The sequence below is a fragment of the Ammodytes marinus genome, assembly GCF_949987685.1.
Source record: "Ammodytes marinus genome assembly, chromosome: 5".
In the NCBI taxonomy this organism is placed as follows: Eukaryota; Metazoa; Chordata; class Actinopteri; order Uranoscopiformes; family Ammodytidae; genus Ammodytes; species Ammodytes marinus.
This window is the reverse complement of record NC_137234.1, coordinates 17,973,642-17,991,934: the sequence shown is the minus strand read 5'-3', so window position 1 is coordinate 17,991,934 and position 18,293 is coordinate 17,973,642. Positions and strand designations below refer to the sequence as shown.

Sequence of the window (18,293 nt, the reverse complement as noted above, 5' to 3'; positions counted from 1 at the left end):
TGGGAATCCTCCGGTTTCTTCTCTTGCTCTGGTTTCTTAGTAAGACTTTTGGGGTCTCTTGCAGGTGACATTTTGGGAGAAACTGTCGGTGTACTTTTTGTAGAAATATTTGGCACAGCAGACAACTTGGGAGAGACTTGTGCTGGTGCAGACATTTTACGAGAGCCCGGTGGTGTAGTTCGTGATTCTTCCTGAACAGCGGATGTCATCAAAGTGGATGCTGAGCTGAAAATAGAGGAACCAAAGCCAAACATCTTCCCAGTCACGGACTCTGTTGTTTTTGAAGCACCAGGTCTTGTTTGAGGAATCTGACTTGGTACAGGTTGAATTTCTTGGTCCAAAGGATTTTTCTGACCAGAAGTTAGGCCGGCCTGCATGTCACTTTCTGGTCCTTTAGCAGCCTTAGTTGCTTGTGTTACTGCTGTAGTCTGTGTCTTCTGAGGAGAACTTGGTGTGGAACCCCCCTTCATTTGAAGTATATCTGCCTTTGGTGGCTGTGATGGAGTGTTGTCCTCTTTGCTCTGGTGGGAATCCTCCGGTTTCTTCTCTTGCCCTGGATTCTTAGTAAGAGTTTTGGGGTCTCTTGCAGGTGACATTTTGGGAGAAACTGTCGGTGTACTTTTTGTAGAAATATTGGGCACAGCAGACATCTTGGGAGAGACGTGTGCTGGTGCAGACATTTTACGAGAGCCTGGTGGTGTTGTTCGTGATTCTTCCTGAACAGCGGATGTCATCAAAGTCGATGCTGAGCTGAAAATGGAGGAACCAAAGCCAAACATCTTCCCAGTCACGGACTCTGTTGTTTTTGAAGCACCAGGTCTTATTTGAGGAATCTGACTTGGTACAGGTTGAATTTCTTGGTCCAAAGGATTTTTCTGACCAGAAGTTAGGCTGGCCTGCATGTCACTTTCTGGTCCTTTAGCAGCCTTAGTTGCTTGTGTTACTGCTGTAGTCTGTGTCTTCTGAGGAGAACTTGGTGTGGAACCCCCCTTCATTTGAAGTATATCTGCCTTTGGTGGCTGTGATGGAGTGTTGTCCTCTTTGCTCTGGTGGGAATCCTCCGGTTTCTTCTCTTGCCCTGGATTCTTAGTAAGAGTTTTGGGGTCTCTTGCAGGTGACATTTTGGGAGAAACTGTCGGTGTACTTTTTGTAGAAATATTGGGCACAGCAGACATCTTGGGAGACACTTGTGCTGGTGCAGACATTTTACGAGAGCCTGGTGGTGTAGTTCGTGATTCTTCCTGAACAGCGGATGTCATCAAAGTCGATGCTGAGCTGAAAATGGAGGAACCAAAGCCAAACATCTTCCCAGTCATGGACTCTGTTGTTTTTGAAGCACCAGGTTTTGTTTGAGGACTCTGACTTAGAACAGGTTGACTTTCTTGGTCCAAAGGATTTTTCTGACCAGAAGTTAGGCTGGCCTGCATATCACTTTCTGGTCCTTTAGCAGCCTTAGTTGCTTGTGTTACTGCTGTAGTCTGTGTCTTCTGAGGAGAACCTGGTGTGGAACCCCCCTTCTTTTGAAGTATATCTGCCTTTGGTGGCTGTGATGGAGTGTTGTCCTCTTTGCTCTGGTGGGAATCCTCCGGTTTCTTCTCTTGCCCTGGATTCTTAGTAAGAGTTTTGGGGTCTCTTGCAGGTGACATTTTGGGAGAAACTGTTGGCGTACTTTTTGTAGAAATATTGGGCACAGCAGACAACTTGGGAGAGACGTGTGCTGGTGCAGACATTTTACGAGAGCCTGGTGGTGTAGTTCGTGATTCTTCTTGAACAGCAGATGTCATCAAAGTGGATGCTGAGCTGAAAATGGAGGAACCAAAGCCAAACATCTTCCCAGTCACGGACTCTGTTGTTTTTGAAGCACCAGGTCTTGTTTGAGGACTCTGACTTATTACAGGTTGACTTTCTTGGTGCAAAGGATTTTTCTGACCAGAAGTTAGGCTGGCCTTCGTGTCAATTTCTGGTCCTTTAGAAGCCTTAGTTGCTTGTGCTACTGCTGTAGTCTGCGTCTTCTGAGGAGAACCTGGTGTGGAACCCCCCTTCTTTTGAAGCATATCTGCAACTGGATTCCCCATCTTTAGAGTTGCATCAGATGTTGATAATTCTTTCTTTATTGTCTCTCCTTGATTAGGGGTTGTTATTTTCTGATGAGCGGGAGATGTAGCAATTTTAATAGCTGCATTTTTAGATGTCATAGGTGGTGCTGTGAGTTCAGAAGCGCTAAGAGCTCTCTGCATCTGGCAATTCAGGCATAACCATTCTTTTACCTGTAAAAAATAAAATATGTCAAGTTAAAATATGAACCATTTACATCTCTTGCATGCAACAACTTCATTACATCAAAATATGAACTGTATAGAGTCCATGATCTATTAATATACACTGCGGGCTGTCAAGTTTACCTTTATATTTCAAAATAGTGTATGTTATTGTGATTTTAAATAGGTAAGGGTATTTTTCCCATTGTTGCTTTTATTACCTCTGACACATTGGGAATTGGATTGAATCCACATTGGTTACAGACAGTGTCCTTGCATTCAGTGCAATGGTTGTAGTTGGGAGGTTCCTTGGAGCCAAAGTTGAGTTCCACCTTGCAGAGTGGACAAGTAGATTGGCCTGCCTTAAGAAGAGCTGGGGATGCAGCTGCATCCTTTGGAAGCTCTCGTGGAGCATTGTCTACTTTGGCTTGTAGCAATGGAGAAGTATTGGGCTGTTTGACTTGCTCTAGCTTCTTCTGCTGCTCCTGTTTCTGAGCAATAGTTGATTTGGTTGCATTTGCAGGAGGCATCTTGGGAGAAACGGGTGGTGTTGTTTTGGAACTATCTTGCACAGCTGAGTTTATTAAAGAGGATGCAGAAGTGAAAATGGAGCCAAACATTTTTCCACTCACAGATTCAGCAGGCTTTGCAGCATCAATTTGGAGTCTAGAACTGCCTAATCCAAAGAACCCTCCGGATTCATTTTGCTTAGTTGATGTAGTATTGCTCTGCTTATGTCCTATTTGACTTGTCTGGTCTGGTGGTTTCTCATGAGCTTGCTTGCGTCCCTCCTGTGGTTTATTTTGAGCTGGGGTGACTTTTTTCTGACTGCCCTGATCCATGACTTCAGTCTTTGCCAACTGCTCTGCTTCTGTTATTGGTTTCCTCTTAGGGGATCCTGGTGTAGAAGTCTCCGTTATTTTAGATTCATCAGGTGTTGGCTTGTCTTTATCTTGATGTTTATCTTGTGGCAGAGTTTCCTTATTTAGGGCATTGGCACGTGCAGTGTCTTTATTTGGTGAGGCCTGTAGTTTCATCATGGGAGTACCTGGAGAATCAGAAGCTCCTATTGCTCTTTGCATCTGGCAGTTTAGACATAACCACTCCTTCACCTACATGAGAGCAAAAGGTTAACGATTAAAATTCAGTTCAGTGTGGGGCTGCAGTATTTTACTTTGTCAATACATTATTACATAATACAAAAGACATAATGTAACACATTGAACACCACTCTAATATGCTTACCTCCTTGACATTTGGCATGGGATTAAATCCACATTGGTTACATACAGTGTTTTTGCACTCAGTACATGTGGTGTAGTTAGGAGGATCTTTAGATCCAAAATTGAGTTCCAGTTTACAGAGAGGACAGGTAGACTGGCTTGCTTTGGAGATGACTGGGGAAGCTGTGGCCTTTTTTGACGACTCTGATGGAAGTTTGTCTGCTTTTGTATGAACTGATGGAGGACCTTTTGTCTGTTGGGTTTTTTCTGGTTTCTTCTCTGGTTCTGGTTTCTTGGCATTGGAAGATTTGATGTCCTCTGCAGCTCGCATTTTGGGAGAAACTGGTGGTGAACGTTTTAATTCATCTTGAACATTTGAGGATATCAAAGTGTTTGCAGAGCTGATGAGGGAGGAACCAAAACCAAACATCTTCCCAGTCACTGACCCTGCAGGCTTTGCAGTATCAGTCTGACCTTTAAGACCACTAAACCCAAAGAAGCCCCCTGACTCTTGTTGTGTAGCTGCAGTACCACTTCCTTTATTTTCTCCAGTTTGTCCAGTCAAGCTATTCTGTTCTGGTTGTTTCTGTAAACTTGTCTTCTGGTTCTCCTGAGATGTTTTCTGACCAGGAGCTGGGCTGACCTGTTTATAACTGGCTGGTCCTTTGGCAGATCCACCCTTGGCTGGTTGTGATGCAGGTGTAGATACTTTCCTCTGAGGAGAGCCTGGTGCAGAGTTTTTTTGTAGTGCGGCCTGTGGAGGAGTAGATTTCTTTAAAGATGAATCATCCAAAGATTTGTCTTTCAGGGGCTCAGTTCCTCTAGCAGCTCGTTTCACCTGACAGTTCAGACAAAGCCACTCCTTTACCTTGAAAAAAACACAAGAAAATAACAAATTATACATGGATATGTTTTAATAATAACACACCATAATGAATGTTCTAGAGGCTAAGAGTTTAGGTGTCTGTTTTCTGAACAGAAACACACAAAAAATCTAGTTATATTGAGCAGGCTCTGTAGTTGACTTTTTGATTAAGACAATGCCGGGTTGCTCGTAATATTGGGTATGGGGAGGAATATCTGATGTTTATAAGGTATATACTGTTAGAAAACAAACAACCCAGCTTAGTTGTTATTTACCACAGTCTTTAGACAATTTCAGATGCTTGTATCTCATGTTTTGTATACAAATTAAGTGAAAGTGAAGCTTATAAAAAAGTAAACTGACTGATAGTAATGACAGTGTTTCAGTTGTTTTTACATTCCGTGTTGAAACATCCACTTTCACAAAGTGCTTGCAAAATGCACAGCAGGATCTCTCTATCCTGGTTTTGGTTCAGCACTGGTTTAGCCATTAGCTTAAGCAGTATCTCGCGATCAGGAAGCCTTGGATTGTCCCTGGCAAGATATTTGCAGCCTAAAAAACGTGTATTGAATTACAGAGTCAAGTGTCAAGTCTGTTGTGCTTTAGCAACGATGCCATGTCCATTTACGCTGTTTGTGGTATTCCCTACAGAACAATCCCTAAAAGGTGTGTGTGTGTGTGTGTGTGTGTGTGTGTGTTTGCATACAGCTTTTAAAGGTATATCTAAAAAACAATAGGAATAATTCCTTAAGATTTTATATCTAACTATGCAATAGTCGCAACATTATTTCCACTCTAAACTGTGTTTCTTAGCTCTCATTTTACTCCGAAGAGCTATAAGACTAAGGAAAAGACGGTGACTTCAGATGTGTGTGAAAGAGCTAAATCCCCAAGTGTCATAAGCATGCTACAGAACCGTTTTAAAGTAATGAACACTTTGGAAACATTAAGGCAATAATGTAAAATCCAAGACTGAAACCAGCTTACAGGCTTTGTAAGACCAATAATTTTTTTATTCAGGCTGCAAATGTAATGTATGTACACTTTCTTAGGTCAGATTTTGAAATTAAATCCCTTTCTTTATTTTTTCATTATTTTTTCTTAAGGATCTAATCAATATCACATTTGGCTTACCTCTTTAACATTTGGCACGGGGTTAAATCCACATTGGTTGCAGACAGTGCTTTTGCATTCAGTACAGGTGTTGTAGTTGGGGGGATCCTTTGAGCCCATATTGAGAACCATCTTACACAGTGGACAATTGGATTGGTCTGACTTCTGGACAGTAGATGGTTTGGTTTCCTTAGATTGCATTTTGGGAGAGACTGCTGGCGTGATTTTAGGCTCCTCCTGAACAGCTGAGGTCATCAAAGTAGATGCAGAACTAAAAAAGGAGGAACCAAAACCAAACATCTTCCCAGTCACTGGCTCTTCAGGCTTTACAGCTTCAGTTTTAGCACCACCAAAGCCAAATAAACCTCCTGACTCCTGCTTGGGTGCTGGGAAGGCGCTGCTTTGCTTGCGACCAGTTTCACTTGTCGGGTTTGGTTTTTGAGACCCTGATGTTCTCTGGGTCTCAGGTGTGATTTTCTGAGCAGAAGCTGGGCTGGCCTGTTTTGGATTTTCTGGTCTTTTATCAGCTTCACCCTTGGCTGGCACTTTAACAGATGTACCCTGTATCTTCTTTGGTGAACCCGGTGCTGAAATCTCTTTTTTCACAGGTGCAGCAGAAGATGATGCCTGGTTTTGAGCAGCAGAAACTTTGTTAGTTGTGAGCTTTTTTATAGAGGATACCGGTAGTTCAGATGTTCCTTGAGCTCTCTGTATCTGGCAGTTGAGACAAAGCCACTCACACCCCTGTAGAAAGAAAAACACACATATTACAAAGAGGAAATATTGATGCACACATAGTTCAAGAAAATACATACAGTTCACATAAATTGTTTTGCTATGCCAATGAAGGTTAATTGATTGTTAATGTATCTCCTTTCAGTAAAGCCTCCTTTCAATAACAATTAATAGTATAATACATATGGTGCTGTGCTAAAGTACAATCAAAGAGAAACAAATAAAGGAACTAGCAAAAGGTATGCACTCTAACATATAATTTATAGAGATAGAACACATGCACTTTTAGATTGAACAAGGCACATAAACAGGTCATACAAGTTTAAAATAAATTACACACAAGCCACTACCACTACTCACATCAGAGTCTGGAGGGCTAAAGCCACACAAGCTGCACACTTCAGTTTTACACTGTGTACAGGTTTTATGGTTAGGTGGTTCCTTGGTGTGCACATTAAGTGCTGTTGTTTTACACACTGGGCACATGGACTTCAGTCCTGCTTTTGGCTCATCTCCAGCTTTGGTTGCTCTGGGTGATGAAGACCCTGCCTGGGAGGGGCCAGGTTTACTTGGTCCTTTAGGACCTTGTTGCTGAGGCCCAGGCTTATCAGAGGACGGCTTCTGGGGTGTAGTCCTGATGCCTTGCTGTTGTTGTCCAACTTTAGGGGAACCATGTTGTATCTGAGAAGGTTTAGGTGAACCCTGTTGTTGCTGTCCCATTCTTGGTGAGCCATGCTCTTGCTGTCCTTCTTTAGGAGGCCCTTGCTGTGATACAATTTTAGGTGACCTAACCTTTGTGGATTCTTGCACCCCAGTCTTTTTAGGTTCTTGTTGCTGTCCACCAGTCCCAACAGGCCCTTGTGTTTGCACTCCTGTCTTAGTTGAAACCTGTGGTTGTGATGATGCCTTTTGTGATTCCAGTTGTGCTCCACTTTTTGTAATAACCTGTTGTTGAGCTCCAGGCTTAGGGGAGCCATGCTGTGGTGGACCCTTAGGTTGATTTTGTTCTGGCAGTGTCCCTCCCTTTGCAGAAACTTTCTCACCACTCTTGTTTGGGGTTACACCGTGTCCATTGCCATGTAGCTGTGGTGTTCCTTGTTTCGGAAGAGGCTGGCTCTTCTGCACTGGGGGGCCCTGGCCGGATTTGTGGGGTCCCTGCTGCTGTTGAGGGCCTTTGCCAGGGCTTGCCCCTGGCTGCTGTTCTCCAGATGGCTTCACCCCCTGCTGGGAAGGTGCTTTCTGATTTTTATTCACCTCCCCATCATCTCCAAATAATCCAAACTTATTCACAGCAGAGGACACAGCGTTGAGGGGGTTAGCCCCACTAAGGAATTTGGAGGAGAACATAGTGGGGTCTTCTTCCCCCTCCCCCTCCTCCTCCTCCTCCTCCTCCTCCTCCTCCTCCTCCTCCTCCTCCTCGCTGAAACTGGAATCTACAGGACTGTCGGAGTCAGAGCAGGAGCTTTCTCCAGTCTGTCCTGCCTCTCCCGCAGAGGCCTGAGGGGGGGCTGGGGCTGGGGCTGGGGCTGGCGCTGTGGACAGGGCATCTACAGCCCCACTGCTGCTGTTGCTGCTGCTGCTGCCTGGGCTCTCCTGTGGCTCAGCATCTACATCAGGCTTCCTACATGCATGAGAAACAGACCAAGAGATGGCATGAGATGATTAGAAACAAGGAAAGAAAAGGAGAGATAATGTGAAAGTGAACCATATTTGCAACACTGTCTGAGCTAATATGCTGTCTGGTAAACAAAATGAAAACATTCGACAACAGCAGACAAAACATAATATGATTCATCCACAGAGTCACCGTCTGAGGTGCATATTATTGCATATTGAGACAAAACTGGAATCAAGTTATCTCTAATAACTCCACCGGTGCATGTTTATCTAAAGCGGTAAGCTGCACATTTTACAATAGAGATTTACATTTGAATAGGCGGTCAATGTGAATAAACTGTGTCTGAGACACAACGTAGTGCTTGACAAATGACATGTACTTTAATCAGACTGAAACGATTATCATTTGCATAGTAATAGCAACACAGAGAAAGCCATCAATGCCAATGCCCACTCTGATTTACTCTGCTGCCACTGTTGCTTTCAGGACCACGGACAGGGTCAGAGTCGCTCTGTTGATCATAGCGTACACAAACCTCAGAGATCCCTTCCATACGGAAATACAATACAGACCAATGAGCAACACAGAGGTGGATGTACCGGTCGTAATATACCCGGTTACTACGAACCCGAATGACTATTCAATGTGGAGATTGCTATTCTCTGTTAACCACATCCTCGCCTTCTACCCATCAACCAAATAGCACCGAGTGACAGAGAGTGACACATCGAATGCAGAACATGTTTTACAGCAGCGAGACGAGTATGTTCTAACACAGGGAAATAAAGCGCTCTCTGCAGAAACTGCAGGCACATCCGGGTATAGCCCATGAAATACTATATGCGAAGTGAATAAAGATACTTTCCTTTACAAAAGCCAAACAGATCCGTGATAAGCAATTGTCTACGTTTAAGCTCGATGCATCGTACACTACGCTCAGCTCACTGGCCGTAATTGGTGGCCCAGAGCATGATCCACGGTGTGTTACCGTATGAAGACTACACGCATGACGCCCGGCCAACCTAAACCCGATAGCATACAGTCTGCAGCGGGTACGATGTGATGACAGTGCGCCAATAACAACACATCACCTATATGAGTGCCCTTGACGAGGAGCCTCTTCAGATTTAGGAAAAGTATAAATGTTGCGCAATCCACAATGATTTGAAAGCAGCCATAATCGCCGAGAAACCCGGGCGAAAGCCTTGTCATCGGTGGCATTTCCCAATATAGCCAACCGTTGGTAATCCGCTCCGTGTCCCCCCACTCATCTCCTCCCATCCTGCAGCCGAGCATCCTTCACCCTCCATGGTCACAATGTCAAACACTGTAGCTCGCTATTCCCTTGAAACCGAAATTGTACCTTCATCAACAGCACATCTGTCTCACTATCGCCGCCCAAACCTCCTCGAATATCCCCTGTCCGTGTCTGTCTGATGCCTATGGATGGAGGGCACAGGGCAGCAGAGAGCGATCAGCATCCACTCCGCCTCCCAATCCAGTGCGCAGGCGCCGCATCTGACAGGTGATCACAATATATATCACGCACGGAAATTGAAATTAAAGGGGACAGGTCGATTTATTTATCTGGAGGCACGTGTGATTTGTGGGCAAGAACTCAACATTTGCCATACAGTCTGATGCTGCACATTTTCCAAGCGACCGTTTTTAAAATGTCAGTGTGTATCATGAGTAGAGGGATAATGTGATCTAGCTGCAGGTATCATAGAGTCCTGAGAGCTATGTATTCAGTTCACTCTAACCCGTGATTTTTTTATTCAAATCATTGTTTCGAAATATCCCAATATAACATGAGTCACTTTCTTTAGGCTATCTGTTTTATTATGTTCACTGGATATAAATGAACAAAAGGGCACTAGTGAAATATGGTATCTTTGATCAGTTGATTGATTATAGAAATAGTACACACAAACGAGTCTGCAGTCATCATTGAAAATGTCCCCTTTGTCTTTATGAACATATTTGTCTATTTGTCATCTCTCACCATCTCACATATCTGGAACATCATCCATCCTTTAACCTGTCTAAGTTCAATCAAGCGCACATAGCAACATGACTCATTTTTGAAAATCAATATGTCTCAAAATTATTAATACAAGTGCAGTTTAATGTCGGTTAAGCCTCCAGAACCGCTACCCTATACACACTATGCTGGATATAATGCACACAGCTTCCAGTTTTGGATGGCAGTTAATTTGTTTGTAAAAAAAAAAAAAAGTCTGCACACACACTGTCAGCAAATCTACCAATGTGAACATATAGTCTAGACATTTCCTCTTGATCTTGAATTAAAGCTGTGTCGATGTTGTTTTCATTTTAGATGATAGAAAACTTTGTGAAGATGTATGTATTTGTACATGAACACCCACATGCACAAAGCGTCTCTGTAGTTTGTGTAACCTCTCTCGGATTTCTGTGCTGTACAGTTTTTCTACAGAGAAGATGTGATTCAAAGAGACATCTGGTCAATCTTATCCAGTGCTGCCGTCAGAGTGATTAAGAAAATATTCTTGTAAAGCAACAGTCTCTTTAAAAAACCTTGAATGTAAGAATTTAAGAGCTGTATAGCAAATCCATACAATGGAGACAGCACAATAAACACCCTCAATGCGTCAAGACAAAAGCCGATCGATATCAGATCATGGGGAAAATGTACCACAAAATTGCATCCAAAGAATTTTCCCCATCTTTAGATAATCCATCAGTCATATGGCAGATACATCAACAGCAAGGATTAACTGTCTTTGTATAATTTTTTGAACAGAGACATGCCCCCACACTCACATGCAAATGTACACACAACATACGGTGGATACGTTCTTATTCAGTGTGTGGTAAGCATGGTTGAGATGTGTGGGAGGGAGGCAGGACAAGTGGTGTGTGGGAGTGTGGAAGAGTTACGTCATGCGTGATGTGTGAGTGGCAGAATCGCTAGATCGCTAGAGCGCCAGATTTGGCTTTATTGCAGACATGCACACACACACACATGCACACACACACACACACACACTGTGAGGAAACGGAGTGTTTCGCCTCCGTGAGAATGGTGACTGATTCACTCACTGCAATCAGGTGTGTGCACTGATTGGCTGATTGAGCCCAGGTGTGAAGAGGCTATATCTGCCCTGAGACCCCACTGCTCTGTGCTGCTCATTGTTTGCTCTATGCGATGGTGAGAGGTTCACTCTGAGTGCCCTCTGAGTTAGTAAAAATAATTGTTCAAGTTTTGGTCTTTCGTTCAGCTGCTTGGCAGCAGTGGTTTGGTTCTCACTTTAGTTTTGTTATTAAAAGGTAGCCTGTGTGGCCCTGCACAACTTTGTGCTTTTTGTTTTCTGCCCCCTCCCAGTGTCGCGTTGCGATTTAGTGGTTATCCCTCCGGGGATAACTTTTAGAAACCCCTTGGTCCGCACCTGTGTCCCTAACTCCCCCCCAAAGCCTCACACACACATACACACAGGAAACTCATCACTACAATCTCCATCTGGGGATATGGACTGTGGCTTTCCGTGTGCTCTTATATGGGCCAGAAATCCTTTAAGTAATCTTAAAATGCTTTTTGGTGTACATAATGTGATCATCCTCTTCCTGTTTTTTGTGAAGTACTGGAATAGATGTCAATGCAGGCCTGATTTCCTTATACGCCACCACTTATTGGTGAGGGATGGACATTGTCTAAAGACCCCTATACCACTATATAACCCGAGAGGAATGCAGAACTCTGGCTATTTGGCATGTTATTTTAAGGACATGACAGTAAACAAATGACTATCTGAAAATCAGAGTATTATTATTATTTTATGATAATGTTAAACTGTTTTTATCCGACTCAACAAGGTTGTCATGTTTGTCTGTCAACAGTAGTATGTAAGGCTGTAAGACAGAAGGCAATCAGTAGATGTGGCACTGGCATGTTCTTTACTTTTGATCAATCCCAGCTTGTCAGTTTAAATAACTACAATCTCCACTGCACCATGTTTTTTTCTTTTCTCCCACACAATCTCTGATAATGCCAGGCCAGCCTTAAATCCCTCTAACACAGCTGAAGCATCATAGATTGTGACATCATTACTCATTCCGGAAGACAGACCCCCAAAAGATTGGATGCTCCTCTGTGTTGTGAGAAGTGACAATAATTCAAGCTGCTCATGGGGAACACAGCTTGAATTTTAAAACATGTTTCACCTGTGGGCTCTCTTGTCTGTAATGTGAATCATGAGGAGTGATATGGAAGAGTGTTACGTATTCAGTGAAAGGCCTTAAGGCTTTTCTAAAACCTTGCAAGTCTCTTGTTCACATTTAATTGGAGCCCGTATGATCTCCAGTACAAACTGTTCTGCTAAAAAAAATTAGAAGAAACTTATCCTGTTCAAGGTTCAGGTGTCTGAAGCCTATATAGGGATACATGTAGGGTAAATCCTGGACAGGTCACCAGTGCATATTGCAATATCAACACACCTACAGCCCTTTTAGTAGTTGAGTTTGCAGTGCATCTAACCTGCAATAATGTTGAATATACGAGGAAACCCAGGCTGGCCTAAACCCAGCACCTGCTTGCTGCCATGGGAGACACCACTTGTGCATTAATGCCAAATAGTATTGCAATCCTTCCTGATTCCAGTATTCCAAACATGAAGGTAGACATGAAGGCATGTCCTCTTTGACCGTTGACCAGGTTTGCCTCTCTGCAGCTTTGCCTTTCGGATCACGAAGGCATATACCATTACAAAGACATCACATTCACACAGCATTTGTATTCTTCTCTGCACAGTCGAGCCTGATCCCAGTACCCACACACACACACACACACACACACACACACACACACACATTTGTCCCTCTCTCTCTCTCTACTCTCTCTATCTGGCTCTCTCATGCACAAACACGCTCAAATAAACGGAGCTCAGAAGCAGTACTTATCTCACTCTCATTTTAATTAAGCCGACACACTGGAGCATTCTGCTGCCTTGCGATGTCTGACTCCCTCAGCTGTAATTCTAATGAACAAGACTGCAACTTCCACGGAAACAACAACAGCCAAACAGTCACGTACAAATGCCTTTCTTAAAAAGTGTTTTGGTAGAGGACGTAGTTTGCTAAAAGACACACCTCTGACGTTGACCCTTGAGAAAGGCAAAGCAGTTTTTCCCCGGCATGTTTTTCTCTGGAGCAGAGCCGGAGCAGTGTGGAGCGTTAACCTGCATGGAGATGTCTTGCTGTCCTCTCTAGGTCTCTAGGTCTCTGTGCCTGTGTGTTTGGTAGGGTCACCATGTAATCTATACAGTAACCTGATCACACACACTTTGCCAGTGTCATTAAATTTACATATCTGCCTAGAGGATGGGAAAATACCGACTCACGACACTACTCTCTAGATGGAACCAAAAGACAGGTGAACTGCACCAACACCAGCAAAAGGTAATCATTGTCAAAAGGTACAAAATATGTTTTCAATTATTAAAAATTAGGTTGTATTGTTGTCATGTTGTTAGCCATAGTGTTTGTGTCATATTCATTATCCAGTATACAAAGCATTATATTGTCTATAATTTTCTGAGTGATTTAAAAAAAAAAGTAGAGTGGACAAGAAAAAGGATGTTGGTTAATCATGGCTCCCTTTTCCTCTTAAACAGCTGGTTATAAACAGCAGATTTGAGCATTTGCTCATCACATAATAATTATTCCAAAAATGTAATTGACTGACTGATAACTTAATTGTGTTAGAATACTCCTGATATGCAGTTAGAGTCACCAAGCCTTGGCAGTCTGCTGTGTGTCACTAGGGAACATGGTTTATGGTTTACCTTCTACTTTCCTCACTCAGCATCATCCAGTAACACTGCTCTAAAGCCACCCAGTCTTTTTCCTGTCGAATGACCACTGCTGCCTGCCAAACTAAAAATACTCTTAAAGAAACAGTGTTCTCGAGACATCAGTGCACTCTCATCACTGCCTCCCCATCTTGTATCACGATTTCCCCACCAGCCCCTCCCTCTGCATCCATGTCATCATGAGAGAATTATAAGGATAACACAGGACACATCCCCATATCCTATGAATCAGTGAGCAGGATGTCACTGCTGATCAGAGTCAGAGTGGCCACGGAGAGAAGGCTGCGAGAGAATAAGTGGGTGTGATAAAAATACATCTTGTCTGATAATGGAAATGAGGATACTAAATGTATAAATGTCATGAAGATGAGATAAATAAGTCCTTGGCAGATACAAAATGGAAAAGGAGTACCAGTGACACTCTTAATAGAAAATAAGTGTACATAGTGAAACTGCAGCTGCTTTTTATTTAATTAATTATATTTATTTATCGGAACTGGCAAATCTATTGAGTTCAAAGTCCTCACTGCCTTGCTTGTACCATATCTATTATTAGAAGGCATTAGTAGCCTGTAATACATAATGACAATTGAAAGTGCATGCTTCTGCATTCAGTTTTGTTATTGCTGCTACTGTTTATGGCAGAGTAGGGAAGTATGTGAAATTCATCTTTTAGCCATGTGACAGAAAAGTACTGAGTCAGGGAAAACTATTATTTACCATATCACTGAACATAGTCGGTATACATTCTCTATATGCATATTGCTATTTGGTGTATCGTGTTGTGGCTGTTCAGCAAGTACAGGGATATTAGAATTTGTACAGGTGCTGTGATAAGGTCTAGACAGCAGGCTGTATATAATTGAAGACGTGTAAAAGAAGATGGGGTTTTAAACCAACTGGGGACTCCTGCCTCGCCAGTGTACAGAGGCAGAGGCAGAGTGTAAAATTGAACAACATGTCTATTTTGTTGTCAGAGATGCATTAAACCTTCTATGCTATGCTAATGCTTTTATGAAGTGCACATTTGAAAAGCCTACGACGCGGAGAGAAAGCCAGTGAAGCTTCTAGAGAGGTTTGTAACTGGACGGAATCATTCAAAAATAGTGGCTTAGTGGAATATTAACGTATTGACAAGTCCACGTTGTTATTCCATTTCCTGACTCCGTTGTCTTTGGCTCTCTGTTCCTATCTTTACACTTGAACGCTAACAGTGACAAAAAAGAAGATGACCTTGCATGTGTGTCTGCATCAATGTGCGCCCCAATGATTACTCGAATATCACCTCCACTGGCACCTGGTTGCTGTAAGACTGTAAAAAAGCTGAGTAACTGGACCATCTGGTGTGTGTGTGTGTGTGTGTGTGTGTGTGTGTGTGTGTGTGTGTGTGTGTGTGTGTGTGTGCGTGCGTGCGTGCGTGCGTGCGTGCGTGCGTGCGTGCGTGCGTGCGTGCGTGCGTGTGTGTGTGTGTGTGTGTGTATGCCTGCATGTGTCTGTGTGTGCCTGTGTGTGTGATTGAGTATGCACACTGTACTCAACCTACCCAGGGAGAGGATCCATTCTCTCATCAAATATTCACCAGAAACCTCAGGCTCCCAGCTGCCTGCTGCTGTGATGCACACACATTGCTGTGTTATGGTTCCTGATGTATTCACTGAAAAAACTGCCCCATAAAATGTTTGAACTGTCGATTTTGAGGATAATTTTTCAAGTGTATGTAGCTCAGCTTCAAGTGTGACATACACCTACACCCGGATACAGAAAATCTCCCACTTCAGTGCAAGCTGGCTGTGTTGCTTGATTATGAGATGTGTGATACTTTAAATTAGAAACTACGGCACAGATACTAGTTAAAACTAGATAGGCGGAATTGATTGAGGTCAAAATTACCGAAATACATTTGTATTTTTTACATAAAAGCAGAAATTACAAGACAATCAGAATAAAATAATATTTAGTCATGAAGAACAAATTGATTGACAAAGTCATGAAAAATTGGAATGATAGAATAAAACACCTCTGAGACAAGACAAGATTTGGGATTAACTAAGCATCTGCCTATGCTTTTTTATTTGCACATGCACCACACATTTCCATCTAATGCATAAATAAATAAATGGCAGTGCCTTTGAGGACAAAATAAATGGGTGTCACTTGAAACTGATATGACTCTAATAGGAACGAATACATTATAAAAGTCCAGAACTCCATAATCAAAAACAGAAACTTGTGCTGAACTGTAATGACTAAAACAGTCATGGAGGTAGCCTTAAATGTTGCGGGTATGACAATAAAAATCTGCAATGGTTGTCTTTGTATAGTAACAAACATTAAGTAAAGCCATAATGCTGCTGAACCTTGCGTGATCTTGTACATAAGCAATATATACAACAGTCATGTCTGAGTTAAAAACTCACTGAACTGAATATCACATTTAAAATTGTATTTTTTTTCCAAAAGTATAAATAAAGAATTTTAATTCAAAGTATTAGCATAAATGATAGTATTATAATACTGACAGAATACAGAAAAACATAACCCTCTGTACACTGAGCCATACTTCTTGATTCACCTCATATATATGGAAAAGAAAGCAGTTCCCCTGTTTATTTTCTTTGTCAAATAATGTTGTAATAGAGCACAGACTAAGGGTGTATTCACACATGGAAAGTCCGTTAGTTCACTTGCTTTGGTCCAGACCAAATAGAATTTGGATTTTTTTGTTTGGTGTGGTCCACTTTCATATTGCCCCTTTTGCAAGTGAACCAGCATTACGAAGCAAAACCACACGTGATCTAAGGTCATTCATTCATTGGACAGACATTCTGGGGTGGAGAGAAGCAGGAAGAACGAAGTAAAAACTGCGAATTTATCATTGATATAATATGGAGTTAAAAATAATAAAAGTGCCTACATCTAGCCTATAAATAAAGAAGAAAAAAATCTAATTATTGTTGTTTCATATGTTTATAATATGTAGCCCTATGACAATGCCACGTTATGTGGCTTCTAGCCTACGATGTGAAACATCATTTTTACTGTATTTTTGCTGCTGGACGCGCGACTCGCGTGAAGAATAGGCTCAAACTGAAACACAGCTGATTAAGCTGTGTATCAGCTGGGTGTCAGTTCGGCGCAGTTCAGCACCAAACTGACACGGGGACAGTATTGACGGTCCCGTTGGGAAGAACAATAAAAACACACACTTCATGCAAAGCGCAGCGTGAACCTGTTGGCACTGTAGGCTACGGGAGATGCTCCTCTACATCTGATCGCTGATCCGCACGCATCATTATCAAATGTAATATTTTCGCTCGGGGCTCCCGGTCAAACCACAACTAATCTTCCTAACAATGGCGACAACAACACTTTCCCATAATGTGAAGCTGATGGCGATTTATTAAAAAAGAAAAGAAAGAAAAGGCGCAGTGCTTCCTGCAATTGGGTCGGATCGAGTCCGGCCAAATTCACACCACAAACGAACTGCAGCAGAGTGCGTTTTGAAGCGCATCGAGACTACCTCTTCAGCTGGGTCTCGGAGCGTTTGTTTGGTCCGCCCCCGAGTGCGATTGCTGTATTCACACCTGTCTGAAAGATGCGCACCGAAGGTGGAAGTGCACCTGAGTTCGTTTCAACCGAACTAAACACAGCATGTGTGAATACACCCTAAGATGCACAGTACACAGTATCTAGTACCTTTGTAAGAGTAATAATCTTTCGGGGGAATCAATTTCATGGCTGACTTGTTTCATGTTATGACTGGTTCTGCAAATCCAAATGATTTGTTTGAGGTATAGGCGGGGGATATTAATTGTCAGACACACTGTTAATGCATACAGATATAAACCATTTGGATGTTATACGCAAGTACGGGTATTTGATTGTTTTTTTTAAAGCACTGTTGAGGCACATTTGCAAACATGTGACTCGTCTTTTCCACTGCAGTAAATAGTTTAGCAAAAGTAAAGCTGAAATGAATCAGTGATGTATTACATCAGATACCAATCTAATTAAATTACTTACAAAGAATAAGCACCCTATGAGACACCTTGACAAATTTTTCCTGGAAATGTCATAAAGGGTAAACAATCTGCTTCACACTTTCAAGAGAAATCACCCACATACTGTACATCCTTACTTTTATGGAAGGATTTCAGTCTGTGCAGTTGCAGCAACAGCTCTTGGAACCTTGCTGCCTGAAGCATTGTCTCTAATTGCAGCTTTGAGTCAGGGGACCTGGCTGAATCAGTGTTGACTAAAATGTTGTCCGGTGCTTAGTTTGCACTAAGCTATTTGTATTTTTAGAAGAATGATTCACGTATTATATCAGAGAGAATTAGATAAATGACTTGTAGGCTCATTACATTCTAATATTACAATTTATTTTTCTTTTTTTTATTATAAAGAATTACCTTTGTTTGAGTACAGATAGCACTTACACTGTACATGTCCAAACATATTCAATATCATTTTAGTTGTGTATGCTTTAAAAAAACTAAATAAATTCAAATTCAAATCAAAACATGAGGACCACACATACACAATACATGCAGTATATAGTTACTATATATGGACACAAATATATTGAGTATATCAGGCCAGTCATATTGACTCAGATCAGTCAACTTCCTC

The 18,293-nt window shown here is 42.2% G+C and overlaps 1 protein-coding gene across 1 annotated transcript in view; it reads right to left on the bottom strand.

Moving 5' to 3' along the window:
- Positions 1-7,541, bottom strand: part of pclob (piccolo presynaptic cytomatrix protein b) — a gene marked incomplete at both ends in the record, with an annotated part of 60,377 nt that extends 52,836 nt beyond the window's left edge. Inside the window, one exon of the mRNA XM_080027665.1 lies at positions 6,555-7,541. Coding sequence (XP_079883791.1) covers positions 6,555-7,541 — 987 coding nt within the window. The remainder of the gene's footprint in view (positions 1-6,554) is intronic.
- Between the last annotated feature and the right edge of the window lie 10,752 nt (positions 7,542-18,293).